The 16922-nt window shown below is 44.7% G+C and overlaps 1 protein-coding gene across 5 annotated transcripts in view; it reads left to right on the top strand.

The window, feature by feature from the left end:
* Positions 1-16922, top strand: part of LOC129820230 (CUB and sushi domain-containing protein 3-like) — an 805004-nt gene that overhangs the window by 522199 nt on the left and 265883 nt on the right. For all 5 annotated transcript variants that reach the window (XM_055877256.1, XM_055877257.1, XM_055877255.1 and 2 more), the window contains 3 exons: positions 1794-1950; positions 7334-7525; positions 12160-12286. In XM_055877256.1, the coding sequence (XP_055733231.1) occupies positions 1794-1950; positions 7334-7525; positions 12160-12286 (476 nt within the window). The remainder of the gene's footprint in view (positions 1-1793; positions 1951-7333; positions 7526-12159; positions 12287-16922) is intronic.

Here is a 16922-nt window from a genome sequence, read left to right as displayed (position 1 = left end):
GACCTACTCTCACCTGTCATAAACCATTAGCACCCTTTTAACAGGTAGCCTACATTCTCATTAGCTAGGCTATTACACACTTGACATTGCAGTGGCAAATACTTAACAAAAAAAAACCAAAGCCATACTTTGCATGAACATAACATTTTATAACATCCCCGAAACGGGAGAAACCAATTCAAGAGAGGCGTGCAACTTGTGGCTAAAACCGTGAACATTACTGGCCCGCACTCAAATAGGGAAGCCAGATCATAGAGGTGGTGAGTAGAACAGGTTGACGATCCTGTGGACATTTGAGCTACCATTGGCACTGTATTTAGAATGTATTGGTAGTTAGTTTATTGTAAGCCCATAGTGTCTATGTACAGTAGCTCAATCGGTTTGTGTACTGTCTATGTAGCTATATCGGTTTATGTAGTGTCTATGTACAGTAGCTCTATCGGTTTATGTAGTGTCTATGTAGCTATATCGGTTTATGTAGTTTCTATGTAGCTATATTGGTTTATGTAGTGTCTATGTAGCTATATCGGTTTATGTAGTGTCTATGTAGCTCTATCGGTTTATGTAGTGTCTATGTAGCTATATCGTTTTATGTAGTTTCTATGTAGCTATATCGGTTTATGTAGTGTCTATGTAGCTATATCGGTTTATGTAGTGTCTATGTAGCTATATCGGTTTATGTAGTGTCTATGTAGCTCTATCGGTTTATGTAGTGTCTATAGCTATATCGGTTTATGTAGTGTCTATGTAGTTATATCGGTTTATGTAGTGTCTATGTAGCTATATCGGTTTATGTAGTGTCTATGTAGCTATATCGGTTTTTGTAGTGTCTATGTAGCTCTATCGGTTTATGTAGTGGCTATGTAGCTATATCGGTTTATGTAGTGTCTATGTAGCTATATCGGTTTATGTAGTGTCTATGTAGCTCTATCGGTTTATGTAGTGTCTATAGCTATATCGGTTTATGTAGTGTCTATGTAGTTATATCGGTTTATGTAGTGTCTATGTAGCTATATCGGTTTATGTAGTGTCTATGTAGCTATATCGGTTTTTGTAGTGTCTATGTAGCTCTATCGGTTTATGTAGTGGCTATGTAGCTATATCGGTTTATGTAGTTTCTATGTAGCTATATCGGTTTATGTAGTGTCTATGTAGCTATATCGGTTTATGTAGTGTCTATGTAGCTCTATCGGTTTATGTAGTGTCTATAGCTATATCTGTTTATGTAGTGTCTATGTAGCTATATCGGTTTATGTAGTGTCTATGTAGCTATATCGGTTTATGTAGTGTCTATGTAGCTATATCGGTTTATGTCATGTCTATGTAGCTATATCGGTTTATGTAGTGTCTATGTAGCTATATCGGTTTATGTAGTGTCTATGTAGCTATATCGGTTTATGTAGTGTCTGTAGCAATATCGGTTTATGTAGAGTCTGTAGCTATATCGGTTTATGTAGTGTCTATGTAGCTATATCGGTTTATGTAGTGGCTATGTAGCAATATCGGTTTATGTAGTGTCTATGGAGCTATATCGGTTTATGTAGTGTCTATGTAGCTATATCGGTTTATGTAGAGTCTATGTAGCTCTATCTGTTTATGTCATGTCTATGAAGCTTTCTCTGTTTATGTAGAGTCTATGTAGCTCTATCTGTTTAATGTGGTTGTTGTCATCTATGTCATGTTGTCTGTAAATGTTGATGGTTTAATAGTATCTTTAACTCAGTGATCTTTAATGCGAGACATTTCTCTTTAAGGCCTAATAAATGAACTAAAGTGAACTCTTATCTCCGCAGATCTATGACGGTAAAGACAGCACTGCTCATGTCCTGGGGGCGTTTACAGGCTCAGCCATGCTGGGTCTCACCCTCATCAGTACCTCAAACAACCTGTGGCTGGAGTTCTACTCTGACCCGGAGTCCACCGGAGAGGGCTTCAAGCTGGTCTACTCTAGTAAGTTACCAACCAGTCTTCAAGCTGGTCGTACTCTAGTAAATTACCAACCAGTCTTCAAGCTGGTCTGCTCTAGTAAGTTACCAACCAGTCATCAAGCTGGTCGTACTCTAGTAAATTACTAACTAGTCGTAGAGCTGGTCGTATTCTAGTAAGTTACCAACCAGTCTTCAAGCTGGTCGACTCTAGTAAGTTACCAACCCGTCTTCAAGCTGGTCGACTCCAGTAAGTTACCAACCAGTCTTCAAGCTGGTCGACTCCAGTAAGTTACCAACCCGTCTTCAAGCTGGTCGTACTCTAGTAAGTTACCAACCAGTCTTCAAGCTGGTCGACTCTAGTAAGTTTCCAACCAGTCTTCAAGCTGGTCGTACTCTAGTAAGTTACCAACCAGTCTTCAAGCTGGTCGACTCCAGTAAGTTACCAACCAGTCTTCAAGCTGGTCGACTCCAGTAAGTTACCAACCAGTCTTCAAGCTGGTCGACTCTAGTAAGTTACCAACCAGTCTTCAAGCTGGTCGACTCCAGTAAGTTACCAACCAGTCTTCAAGCTGGTCGACTCCAGTAAGTTACCAACCAGTCTTCAAGCTGGTCGACTAGTCGTAGAGCAGTGGTTCTGGAAACACTTACTATAATAACTTTATTTTTTTGTAATATATTATTTCATTTGTACAGATTTAATTAAAAAATAACACCAACTTCACATTTCCACAGAGTTCCACAAAAATAAACACGACGTTGACTAATAATTACTGCACAAGAGTAAAAATAAACACACAATCTCAAAGACTAATGAATATGAATAATAAGTATAGTAGCTTTAATTTACACTCAATTATAAGGTGTGTTTGCTGAACATTTGTAAATTGTTTGCAAATTGTAAAACATTAGCTATAAATGATCTACTAATGGCTTATTATTGAAAGTTAATATAAAATGTTACCTTGGTTCTTAATGATCCAGACTGGGATAGGGGTCATCCTATGATTGATTACCCAGACACACTGATTTAGATAGGACCCTAATAAAAGGCTTGGAGTGGGAGTGGGACATGGCCTTTATTCCCTATGTGAAAGTAGCTCGTCATATGATGTGTTATGAGATGTTATCTTTGTCATGATTCCGCATCACATTGATATTTATAAGGAATAGAGTAAAAGTGTAGGTGTTTGTTGTTCACTTTAGATATACACTGAGTAGACAAAACATTAGGAACACCAAGTTCACATAATTGGAGTAAAATACTTAGGCTTCTACTTCCAGCTTATACATTTAACGGACACAGTATCCATCCAGTTTTGCCAGAAACACTGAGTAGACAAAACATTATGAACACCTGCTCTTTCCATGACACAGACTGACCAGGTGAATCCAGATGAAAGCTGTGATCCCTTATTGATGTCAGTTGTTAAATTCACTTTAATCAGTGTAGATGAAGGGGAGGAGACAGTTTAAATAAGGATTTTTAAGCCTTGAGACTATTGTGACATGGGTTGTGTATGTGTGCCATTCAGATGGTAAATGGGAAAGACAAAATATTTAATTGCCTTTGAACAGGGTATGGTAGTAGGTGCCAGGTACACCGGTTTGTGTCAAGAACTGCAAATGCTGCTGGGCTTTTCACGTTCAACAGTTTCCTGTGTGTAGCGAGAATGATCCCCCAACCCAAAGGACATCCAGCCAACTTGACACAACTGTGGGAAGCATTGGAGTCAACATGAGCCAGCATCCCTGTGGAACGCTTTCAACACCTTGTAGAGTCCACGCTCCGACGAATTGAGGCTGGTGATCCTAATGTTTGGTATACCACTCGTATCAGTCTCTCCCGTCTCTCCATCTGCGTTGTAAAACAATTAGGAGTTAAAGGGTATTAGAATGCTTTTGACAGCCTGGAGTGGATTTCAAGGGATTAAACCACAGCTTGGTCCAAGGTAGTATCAATTACCTGAAACAGAGCCACTACGCTGGTCTTTGTTGACCTCGTCCTAGCCCCCCGTACAAAATCCGACTTTGTATTAGCACAGACGTTAAAAAAATGTGTTGCACTAGCTAGTAGCTAGCCTGTGTAACATTCAGCAGGGTGTTAGTTCTGACAGAGATTAAAAAAAAAAAAAAAAGATTAACCCCCTGGTGGGCTATCTCATTTGAAATCTATAAAATCTGTGTCTGGTGGGAGAATTCATTCCACCTTCAGGATTAGCTGTTTGATTGCATAAGAAAGGTCATTGGAAGCCCAGAGCCAAGTCTCACAATGGCACCCTATTTTCTACATAGTGCTCTACTTTTGACCAGAGCCCTATGGGTTACTCTATGAGCTCTGGTCAGAAGTAGTGCACTATATAGAGAATAGGGTGCCATTTGGCACGTGAAGTAGGTGGCGAGGCCAACACTGTTCAGCCCCCACCATGTCATTTAAAGCACAGACGAAGACATGTTGAGGAAATGGAAGAAGGGGGGTTTTAACAAAGAAAAAGGACTCAGCCAAGTCTTTTCACCACCCAAACGTTTGCTCCTGGTTCCATGCTAGGAGACAATGACCTGAAATCAACGTAATCAACATTTATGTACACTACATATATGTTTAAATTCCGGTCTCTGACATTTTTCTGTTATTTCATTTTTTAACTTTCTGATTGGGTGTATTGTTATTGTATTACTACATATTAACGTATGGATAATGTGTGTATTGTTATTGTATTACTAGATATTAACGTATGGATAATGTGTGTAATGTTATTGTATTACTACATATTAACGTATGGATGATGTGTGTATTGTTATTGTATTACTAGATATTACTGCTATGTTGGAGCTAGAAACATAAGCATTTTGCTACACCAGCAATAGCATCTGCCAATCTGTGCACGAGACAAATAAACATTGATTTGATTTGAATGTGTAATCATTATGCTAGGTGAAAATTGCCACCGTTAATCAGTCCCAACACCCTCCTGCCTCAGCCAGACGCTATGTTAAGGTCAGTCATGGCAACTGTTTTTTTTCTCAGGTTATAGAGCATTGCCGTCATGGTGACTGTTTTTTTCTAAGGTTATAGAGCATTGCCGTCATGGTGACTGTTTTTTTCTCAGGGTATAGAGCATTGCCGTCATGGCGACTGTTTTTTTCTCAGGGTATAGAGCATTGCCGTCATGGCGACTGTTTTTTTCTCAGGGTATAGAGCATTGCCGTCATGGTGACTGTTTTTTTCTCAGGGTATAGAGCATTGCCGTCATGGTGACTGTTTTTTTCTCAGGTTATAGAGCATTGCCGTCATGGTGACTGTTTTTTTCAGGTTATAGAGCATTGCCGTCATGGTGACTGTTTTTCTCAGGGTATAGAGCATTGCCGTCATGGTGACTGTTTTTCTCAGGGTATAGAGCATTGCCGTCATGGTGACTGTTTTTCTCAGGGTATAGAGCATTGCCGTCATGGTGACTGTTTTTCTCAGGGTATAGAGCATTGCCGTCATGGTGACTGTTTTTCTCAGGTTATAGAGCATTGCCGTCATGGTGACTGTTTTTTCTCAGGGTATAGAGCATTGCCGTCATGGTGACTGTTTTTCTCAGGTTATAGAGCATTGCCGTCATGGTGACTGTTTTTCTCAGGTTATAGAGCATTGTCGTCATGGCGACTGTTTTTTTCTCAGGTTATAGAGCATTGCCGTCATGGCGACTGTTTTTTTCTCAGGGTATAGAGCATTGCCGTAATGGCGACTGTTTTTTTCTCAGGGTATAGAGCATTGCCGTCATGGCGACTGTTTTTTTCTCAGGGTATAGAGCATTGCTGTCATGGCGACTGTTTTTTTCTCAGGGTATAGAGCATTGCCGTAATGGCGACTGTTTTTTTCTCAGGGTATAGAGCATTGCCGTCATGGCGACTGTTTTTTTCTCAGGGTATAGAGCATTGCCGTCATGGCGACTGTTTTTTTCTAAGGTTATAGAGCATTGCCGTCATGGCGACTGTTTTTTTCTCAGGTTATAGAGCATTGTCGTCATGGTGACTGCTCAGTAGTCTATGAGTGTCGTGTCAAACACTATGTTCAGGCTCTACACTTAATTGGAGGCAAATGGAACTGGGTGCTATGCATTTATGTGGGGTTTGTATTTTGAAAGGTAGCTGTCATTGTGATGAGGAGAGGTCAGAGGGATGTGTCTCGTTTTAGCTTGGCTGCGTCCTTAATATCACAGTGCAGAGTTCAAACCAGCAAATAGGAAATTGTCAGCTGCTAAAATGTGGGGTGGCACTTTGAAAGACAAGGAAAAAGAACAGCATAATTATGTCTGTCCTACTTCTCTCAGTTGGCTGTGTAATTATGACGGCGTGCCAAACGGAAACGATTAGGAGAAGATAATAACAGGAAGTGTCTATGACAGAAAGCCGGCCCATGCTCCTCCTGTACCGACCGAGAGTTCTAGACAAATTAACCATGCGCTTAATCCTAATTGTTCTGCCTGCTTAGTACAGGCCCTATCCCTGCCTCCGGGCCCAGTGGGATCCTCAAGCCGGAATGACTAAAGCTAATGACCACCATAACTTACATTCTCTCTTTTCTGAGGCCCTAATGACATAGGGAAAGGGTCAGTTGTCCAACCGAATGTATTCCACTGAAATGTGTCTTCTACATTTAACCCAACCCCTTTGAATCAGAGAGGTGCGGGGAGCTGCCTTAATCGACATCCACGTCTTCGGCGCCCCGCGAACAGTGGATTAACTGCCTTGCTCAGGGGCAAAATTACAGATTTTTACCTTGTCAGCTCGAGGATTCGATCCGGTTACTGGCCCAAAGCTATAACCACTAGGCTACCTGCCGCCCCATGTACATGCAATGCAAGCAGCACGGAAATAACTCAAAATGACAGATTGGAAAATTAAGAGAGGATGCCAAAAACGGTGTGGCTAAATCATATGCCTCCATGTCTGTGTGCCTGTATCCAGCCTGGCGGAGGTGATTTGTGTTAACATCACATATCTGGTTTTCAAGAAGTATTTCAAAGTAAAGCTTGATTGACCTCGCCAGACGTAATAAGATGGAACCAATGGAGTAGCCCCTAAAAGTGCAAGCCCCACCCATGTGGAACTTTAGGCAACGAAATGCTCCAATCCTTTTTTAACCCGGAGTTGTGGCTTTGTGACCTCGTCCTACACTGCCAGAAGGAGGAGGATACTCCCAAGCATGTTGACTCTTCATGTTTCTTCTTTCTAGGGAGTTTTCCCCCGGGGCCACTGTGGTTCTGCTTGTTCTCTGGGGTCAAGTTGCTGTAGCAGAGCCCTTTGTGACTTTGATTGATTTTCTTCTCTATCTCTTTCTCTCTCTCTCTCCCTCCCTCTCTCCTTCAATTCAACCCCCCCCCCCCCCTCCCAACCACCCTTTCCCCTCCCTCCTCCAGGCTTTGAGCTGTCCCACTGCGAAGACCCTGGGGTGCCCCAGTTTGGCTTCAAGGTCAACGACCAGGGACATTTCTCTGGCAGCACCATCACCTACAGGTGTAACCCTGGTTACACCCTGCACGGCAGCGGAGTGCTCAAGTGTATGACCGGAGAGAGACGCGCCTGGGACAACCCCCTGCCCTCTTGCATTGGTAAGGCAACAGAGTCAAAAAGGAGTGTGCATATGACTGGTAAAAGCCATATGATCAGGATTAACTGTTGACTCTAAGCACAGCGGATTGGTAGACGGCTCTCCATCTATTTTCAACTACTGTTAACCCAGTTAACCTAGCAGTACAGTACTGCAGCACAAGCCTTCTCTCTTCGTGTCACGTTAACCACAGAAGAAAACGTTACCACAGCTCCCTCCCATTTGTCATAATGATCTAAGCTGCAGCCCATGCACCTCCTACTCTGCATACTGTACTGACCAGGCTAGGGGAGTGCAGACCAGACCAGGCAGAGCTCCTGCAGGTCATTGTTATGCTACAGTAGAACAACCATCACTGCAGTCTGCAGCTGTATAATGTTAGTTAATCCAGCTGGTTTAATTCAGCCTTATGTTGCATTATATCTTCTTAATTGAACTTTGTCAAACAATTTGCTGTGTTTTGCATTTCTTAAAGTGAATAGCATTTTATTTTTTTTATTTTGAGTTTGTAATATCTTGGGAAGATGTGTATATGTGAGAGTTGAATTCAACTAGCCAATACAGGAGCAACAACGGCTCAGCCGCTGTCGCGCCCTGACTTTAGTTATATTTGCTTTCTTTATTATTTGGTTAGGTCAGGGTGTGACAAGGGGTGGTTTGTTTAGTTTTTGTATTGTCTAGGGGTTTTGTCTTGTCTAGGGTTTTTTGTTATCTATGGGGATTTTGTATTATCTATGGGTTTTTGTCTTGTCTAGGGTTTTTGTTTTCTATGGGGATTTTGTATTATCTAGGGGTTGTAGGTTGATGGTGGCCTGGATGGGTTCCCAATCAGAGACAGCTGTTTATCGTTGTCTCTGATTGGGGAGCCTATTTAGGTTGCCATTTTTCATGTTGGTTTGGTGGGTAGTTGTCCATGTTTAGTTGCCTGTGAGCACTACGTTGGCTTCCCGTTTCGGTTGTTAGTTTGTTAAGTGTTCTTCGTTGTATTAAAAGATGTATTCCAATCGCGCTGCACCTTGGTCCACTCCTTTAAATGGTCGTGACAGCCGCGAAGTGGTAGGCCAAACAAGCTCACAGAACGGGACCGCCGAGTGCTGAAGCGTGTCCTCGGTTGCAATACTCACTACCGAGTTCCAAACTGCCTCTGGAAGCATCGTCAGCACAATAACTGTTTGTCGGGAGCTTCATGAAATGGGTTTCCATAGCTGAGCAGCCGCATACAAGCCTAAGATCACCATGTGCAATGGCAAGCGTCGGCTGGAGTGGTGTAAAACTCGCCGCCATTGGAGCAGTGGAAATGCGTTCACTCGAGTGATGAATCACACTTCACCATCTGGCAGTGCGACGGACAAATCTGGGTTTGGCGGATGCCAGGAGAACGCTACCTGCCCCAATGCATAGTGACAACTGTAAAGTTTGGTGGAGGAGGAATAATGGTCTGGGGGTGTTTTTCGTGTTTCAGGCTAGAACCCTTAGTTCCAGTGAAGGGGAATCTTAATGACTACAGCATACAATGAGATTCTAGATGATTCTGTGCTTCCAACTTTGTGGCAACAGTTTGGGGAAGCCCTTTCCTGTTTCAACGTGACAATGCCCCCATGCACACAGCAAGGTCCATACAGAAATGGTTTGTCGAGATAGGTGTGGAAGAACTTGACTGGCCTGCACAGAGCCCTGACCTCAAACCCATCGAACACCTTTGTGATAAATTGGAACGCTGACTGCGAGCCAGGCCTATATCGGCCAACATCAGTGTCCGACCTCGCTAATCCTGTTGTGTCTGAATGGAAGCAAGTCCCCGCAGACAATGTTACAACATCTAGTGGAAAGCCTTCCCAGAAATAGTGGGGGCTGTTATAGCAGCAAAGGGGGGAACAACTCCATATTCATGTCCATGATTTTGGAATGAGATGTTTGACAAACAGGTGTCCATATACTTTTGCTCATGTATTGTAAACGCAAACAAGAGGCAGGAGATCTATTACATCAAAGTCTGGCATCCCCTGGTTTTAAGCTAGTAAATGACTTACAGTGGATACAGCACGTTGTTTCACAAATACTATTCAGAATATCCAACCCAAACCCGTAGATAAAAACCTGTCATGGGGTTGTTTTGCAGGCTAGAGAAAACATGCCATATCAACTGAATATCAGTACAGTGCTCCAAGCAGGACACATTTAGCATTGTGTCAGTGTCCGTCAACGGGATTGGACGATTAAGTGGGCAACAGCAAGTTACAGTCTGCTATCTCTCTTTTCTGTTGATTTTAGATTTGTAAGTGGCCAATCAGATGTGATTGAGCACCTCTGAGAAGCCAATGATGTGTGATTGAACATTTGCCTTGTGAGGAATGAGCTCCATAGGATGTTGGTTAAGACTAGAGGGAGGAAGCGAGATGGGGACCTCTCTCTCTCTCCCTCTCTCCGGTATCTAAAAACGTCTCTAATGTAGAGAATAAATCAATAGCGATCTGAACCTTGTTATTCAAGCTTCATTGAACTGTGCATCCATTGTTTGTCATGGAGACGGATTATGCAAATGAAGCTGCTGAAAGAAAACGCAGATGTGGGCTCCATTAATAATAAAGCCCAAACGTCCTGAAGTCAACCAGGCCAGTTTTTCTGGAGGAGGGAGAGAGAGTGAATGAGAAAGAGAGACAGAGCGTGAGAATGAGAGAGAGGGGCGGGGACAGGAGACAGAGAGTGAGAGAGAAAAAGACAGGAAGTGAGGAAGAGAGAGAGAGAGATGGTGGAAGGACAGAGAGTGAGAGAGAAAGATAGAGGCCACACTGGTCACACTGCCCCCACGGCACAATCACACTGCCCCCACAGCGCCATCACAGTGCCCCCACGGCACAACCACACTGCCCCCACAGGACCGTCACAGTGCCCCCACGGCACCCCCACACTGCCCCCACTGCACCCCCACTCTGCCTCCACTGCACCCTCACACTACCCCCACTGCACCGCCACTCTGCCCCCACTGCACCCCCACACTGCCCCCACTGCCCCGTCACACTGCCCCTACTGCACCCCCCCGTCACACTGCCCCCACTACACCCCCAACTGCCCCCACTGCACCACCACACAGCCCCCACTGCACCCCCACTCTGCCTCCACTGCACCCCCACACTACCCCCACTGCACCGCCACTCTGCCCCCACTGCACCCCCATACTGCCCCCACTGCCCCGTCACACTGCCCAACGGCACCGTCACACTACCCCCACTGCACCCCCACACTGCCCCCACTGCACCACCACACTGCCCCCACTGCCCCGTCACAATGCCTCCACGGCACCACCACACTGCCCCCACTGCCCCGTCACAATTCCCCCACGGCACCCCCACACTGCCCCCACTGCACCACCACACTGCCCCCACTGCCCCGTCACAATGCCCCCACGGCACCCCCACACTACCCCCACTGCACCGCCACTCTGCCCCCACTGCCCCGTCACAATGCCCCCACGGCACCCCCACACTACCCCCACTGCACCGCCACTCTGCCCCCACTGCCCCGTCACAATGCCCCCACGGCACCGCCACACTGCCCCCACTGCCCCATCACAATGCCCCCACGGCACCCCCACACTGCCCCCACTGCCCCGTCACAATGCCTCCACGGCACCCCCACACTGCCCCCACTGCCCCGTCACACTGCCCCCACGGCACGCCACACTGCCCCCACTGCACCGTCACAATGCCCCCACGGCACCGTCACACTGCCCCCACGGCACGCCACACTGCCCCGTCACACTGCCCCCACGGCACCGGCACAATGTCCCCACGGAACCGCCACACTGCCCCCACGGCACTGCCACACTGCCCCCACTGCACCGCCACACTGTAAGAGCTGGTTTTGAGCTGGTTGCTTATCTTACTGACAGCCCTACGGAACCCGGTCAAAGCAGTGCATTGCATAGGGAACAGGGTAACATTAGAGACTCTTTCCAGCAGTCTGCATCTTGTGAGATGATCTATTACTGAGATGATTTATTGAGATGAATCACACGGCAAGGCTTCCCATTCGCATGAAGAGCGGTAGACATGTTACATTTGTTTGCCAGCCAGCCACTAATTATTTCCCCTCAGCTGGGTGTGTGTGTGTGTGTGTGCGTGTGTGCGTGTGTGTGTGTGTGTGTGTGTGTGTGTGTGTGTGTGTGTGTGTGTGTGTGTGTGTGTGTGTGTGTGTGTGTGTGTGTGTGTGTGTGTGTGTGTGTGTGTGTGTGTGTGTGTGTGTGTGTGTGTGTGTGTGTGTGTGTGTGTTGCGTGCGTGCGTGCGTGCTTGTAACTGTGTTCCTGTCCATGGATACCTCCAGCCGAATACAGCATATATTTAGATTTTTGAATATACGTCACTGCAAAACTGCTACAGTCCTTTTATTTCTCTCCATAGCTAGATATCTATCATGTTCTGATTATATTTCTATGGTCTCTCCATAGCTAAATATCTATCATGTTCTGATTATATTTCTATGGTCTCTCCATAGCTAGATATCTATCATGTTCTGATTATATTTCTATGGTCTCTCCATAGCTAGATATCTATCATGTTCTGATTATACTTCTATGGTCTCTCCATAGCTAGATATCTATCATGTTCTGATTATATGTATGTGGTCTCTCCTTATAGCTGAATGTGGAGGAAAGTTCACAGGCGAGTCGTCAGGGCGTATACTGTCCCCAGGATACCCGTTCCCTTACGACAACAACCTCCGTTGCACCTGGATCATTGAGGTGGACTCTGGCAACATCGTAAGGTACTACCGATAATGAATTAGTATTCATCAAGTATCCTCCTTTTCATGTATTGTCCTCTCATGTCTCATCTCTGTGCATTTCAACAGCCAAGCAAAGGCCCTGCCAAGGTTGTCTTGTTATATCTGTCTAGCAAAAGTACAAGGCTTACAGCTCTCTCTCACACTCACACACACATACACTGACAGTTGCTCTGGATAAAAGTGTCTGCTAAATGACTTTGATGGAAAAGTGAATACACTTTCATGGCTTTGAAAAAGCTAGCATCTCGTCCAGAAAGCAAACATTGTCCAGTGCATCAGTATATCAAATCGAATGTTATTTGTCACACGCGGCGAATACAACATGCATACATACGAGCCCTTAACCAATAATGTTGAGTTTTAAAAAGTAAGTACGAAAAATTTGCTAAATAAACAAAATAAAAATTTGTAACACAATAAAAATAACAGAGTAGCAGCAGCGCAAGTGAAGAGTGTGAAGGAATGTGTGTGTGTGTGTGTGTGTGTGTGTGTGTGTGTGTGTGTGTGTGTGTGTGTGTGTGTGTGTGTGTGTGTGTGTGTGTGTGTGTGTGTGTGTGTGTGTGTGTGTGTGTGTGTGTGTGTGTGTGTGTGTTGGCATGTCAGTGTAGTATGTGTGAGTGTGTTGGCATGTCAGTGTAGTATGTGTGTGTGTGTGTGTTGGCATGTCAGTGTAGTATGTGTGTGTGTGTTGGCATGTCAGTGTAGTATGTGTGTGTGTGTTGGCATGTCAGTGTAGTATGTGTGTGTGTGTTGGCATGTCAGTGTAGTATGTGTGTGTGTGTTGGCATGTCAGTGTAGTATGTGTGTGTGTGTTGGCATGTCAGTGTAGTATGTGTGAGTGTGTGGTCAGAGTCCAGTGAGTGTACATCCCGAGCCCATGAAATAAAAAAATTAAACATAAAATATGGGGGTCAATGTAAATAGTCTGGGTGGCCATTTAATTAACTGTTCAGTAGTCTTTTTATCCCAGACTTTGCGCTCGCTCCGGTACCGCTGTAACTGTTCAGTAGTCTTTTTATCCCAGACTTTGCGCTCCGGTACCGCTGTAACTGTTCAGCAGTCTTTTCATCCCAGACTTTGCGCTCCGGTACCGCTGTAACTGTTCAGCAGTCTTTTCATCCCAGACTTTGCGCTCCGGTACCGCTGTAACTGTTCAGCAGTCTTTTCATCCCAGACTTTGCGCTCCGGTACCGCTGTAACTGTTCAGCAGTCTTTTTATCCCAGACTTTGCGCTCCGGTACCGCTGTAACTGTTCAGCAGTCTTTTCATCCCAGACTTTGCGCTCCGGTACCGCTGTAACTGTTCAGCAGTCTTTTCATCCCAGACTTTGCGCTCCGGTACCGCTGTAACTGTTCAGCAGTCTTTTTATCCCAGACTTTGCGCTCCTGTACCGCTGGCCTACAGTAGCAGAGAGAGCAGTCTATGACTTGGGTGGCTGGAATCTTTGACAGTTTTTAGGGCCTTCCTCTGTGTCACGTTCTGACCTTAGTTCCTTTTTTATGTCTCCTTTTTGGTTTGGTCACGGCGTGACTTGGGGTGGGCATTCTAGGTTTTGTTCTAGGTTTTGCATTTCTGTGTTTGGCCTGGTATGGTTCCCAATCAGAGGCAGCTGTCAATCGTTGTCTCTGCTTGAGAACCATACTTAGGTAGCCTTTTCCCAGCTGTGTTTGTCGGTAGTTGTTTCCTGTTTTGTGTTTTATCACCTGATAGGACAGTTTCGTTTATTCATGTTTTCTCCTGTGTTATTTTTGTGTTCAGTTTAATAAATTTAACATGGACACTTACCACGCTGCATTTTGGTCCGATCCTTCATATTCCTCGTCAGAAGAAGAAGAAAATTGTTACACTCTGACACCGCCTGGTATAGAGGTCCTGCATGGCAGGGAGCTCGGCCCCAGTGATGTACTGGGCCGTATGCACTACCGTCTGTAGCGCATTGCGGTCGGGTGCCGAGCAGTTGCCATACCAATCCGTGAGGCAACCAGTCTGGATGCTCTCGATGGTGCAGCTGTAGAACTTTTTGACAATCTGGGGTTCCATACAAAATCTTTTCAGTCTCCTGAGGTGGAAGAGGCATTGTCGTGCCCTCATCACGACTGTGTTGGTGTGTTTAACCCATCTCTGTGTTGGTGTGTTTAACCCATCTCTGTGTTGGTGTGTTTAGCCCATCTCTGTGTTGGTGTGTTTAACCCATCTCTGTGTTGGTGTGTTTAACCCATCTCTGTGTTGGCGTGTTTAACCCATCTCTGTGTTGGTGTGTTTAGCCCATCTCTGTGTTGGTGTGTTTAACCCATCTCTGTGTTGGTGTGTTTAGCCCATCTCTGTGTTGGTGTGTTTAACCCATCTCTGTGTTGGTGTGTTTAACCCATCTCTGTGTTGGCGTGTTTAACCCATCTCTGTGTTGGTGTGTTTAACCCATCTCTGTGTTGTTGTGTTTAACCCATCTCTGTGTCGGTGTGTTTAACCCATCTCTGTGTCGGTGTGTTTAACCCATCTCTGTGTTGGTGTGTTTAACCCATCTCTGTGTTGGTGTGTTTAACCCATCTCTGTGTTGGTGTGTTTAACCCATCTCTGTGTTGGCGTGTTTAACCCATCTCTGTGTTGGCGTGTTTAACCCATCTCTGTGTTGGTGTGTTTAACCCATCTCTGTGTTGGTGTGTTTAACCCATCTCTGTGTTGGTGTGTTTAACCCATCTCTGTGTTGGTGTGTTTAACCCATCTCTGTGTTGGTGTGTTTAACCCATCTCTGTGTTGGCGTGTTTAACCCATCTCTGTGTTGGCGTGTTTAACCCATCTCTGTGTTGGCGTGTTTAACCCATCTCTGTGTTGGCGTGTTTAACCCATCTCTGTGTTGGTGTGTTTAACCCATCTCTGGGTTGGTGTGTTTAACCCATCTCTGGGTTGGCGTGTTTAACCCATCTCTGTGTTGGCGTGTTTAACCCATCTCTGTGTTGGTGTGTTTAACCCATCTCTGTGTTGGTGTGTTTAACCCATCTCTGTGTTGGTGTGTTTAACCCATCTCTGTGTTGGCGTGTTTAACCCATCTCTGTGTTGGTGTGTTTAACCCATCTCTGTGTTGGTGTGTTTAACCCATCTCTGGGTTGGCGTGTTTAACCCATCTCTGTGTTGGTGTGTTTAACCCATCTCTGTGTTGGTGTGTTTAGCCCATCTCTGTGTTGGTGTGTTTAACCCATCTCTGTGTTGGTGTGTTTAACCCATCTCTGTGTTGGTGTGTTTAGCCCATCTCTGTGTTGGCGTGTTTAACCCATCTCTGTGTTGGTGTGTTTAGTTGGCGTGTTTAACCCATCTCTGTGTTGGTGTGTTTAACCCATCTCTGTGTTGGTGTGTTTAACCCATCTCTGTGTTGGTGTGTTTAACCCAGCTCTGTGTTGGTGTGTTTAACCCATCTCTGTGTTGGTGTGTTTAATCCATCTCTGTGTTGGTGTGTTTAACCCATCTCTGTGTTGGTGTGTTTAACCCATCTCTGTGTTGGTGTGTTTAACCCATCTCTGTGTTGTGCACACCAATGAACTTGAAGCTCTCAACCTTCTCCACTACAGCCCTGTCTATTCACATTATCTTGCCGACCTGTACCGTCCATTTTCCGCAACTACGATAGATTGGTAACCAGGCCAACGCGGTCAGATCAGCTTGGCTCTGTTGGGCTCAGCTCAGTGGTGTGACAGGAGTACCTCTGTGCTCTCTCCAGTATAGTCTAGAGATGCCAGATCCCTCTTTGTTTTCAGTCTGAGAGCCCAGGCCTAGGCAGTCTAATGAGACTCAAATGCTCAATCATACATTCAATTATTAGTATTGTATAGAGCCGGAACCGTGTCACCTTGGAGGCAAACAATTTGTCCTGTTCCAACTCCCAGTGGCGCAGCTCGTTTGAAATCATATTTTTATTCATGACTTTCTTTATTTTCTGCCACTGATGTCATGATCAGCACTGTCTGCTGAATGGAAGGAGTGTTATGACCACGAGCACCAATTACTGGCCTAGTTTTCTGACTTATTGCTCCTTTTTTTCTCTCTCTAAAGCATCATTATACCGAGCCAGGAACCTCGGTCTGGCATCACAACAGGACTTTATGTTGTGTTGTATCTATTTTCCATGAAAAAGATGAACGTAGTTTGGCCTTCAGCTGAGTGCGTGCATAAAAAAAGGAGAATGATAAAAACCAGAAGAAATAAACACATACCCTTAAATGTGGCATACTATATCAATATCAATGCTGAACCAATACTATATCAATATCAATGTAGTATCAATACTATATCAATATCAATGCTGAACCAATACTATATCAATATCAATGTAGTATCAATACTATATCAATATCAATGTAGTATCAATACTATATCAATATCAATGCTGAACCAATACTGTATCAATATCAATGTAGTATCAATACTATATCAATATCAATGCTGAACCAATACTGTATCAATATCAATGCTGAACCAATACTATATCAATATCAATGTAGTATCAATACTGTATCAATACTAATGCTAAACCAATACTGTATCAATATCAATGCTGAACCAATACTGTATCAATACTAATGCTAAACCAATACTGTATCAATATCAATGTAGTATCAATACTGTA

Source organism: Salvelinus fontinalis, chromosome 22, assembly GCF_029448725.1.
Source record: "Salvelinus fontinalis isolate EN_2023a chromosome 22, ASM2944872v1, whole genome shotgun sequence".
Taxonomy (NCBI): domain Eukaryota; kingdom Metazoa; phylum Chordata; class Actinopteri; order Salmoniformes; family Salmonidae; genus Salvelinus; species Salvelinus fontinalis.
The sequence above is the reverse complement of the archived record's forward strand: the minus strand, read 5'-3'. Positions and strand labels throughout refer to the sequence as shown.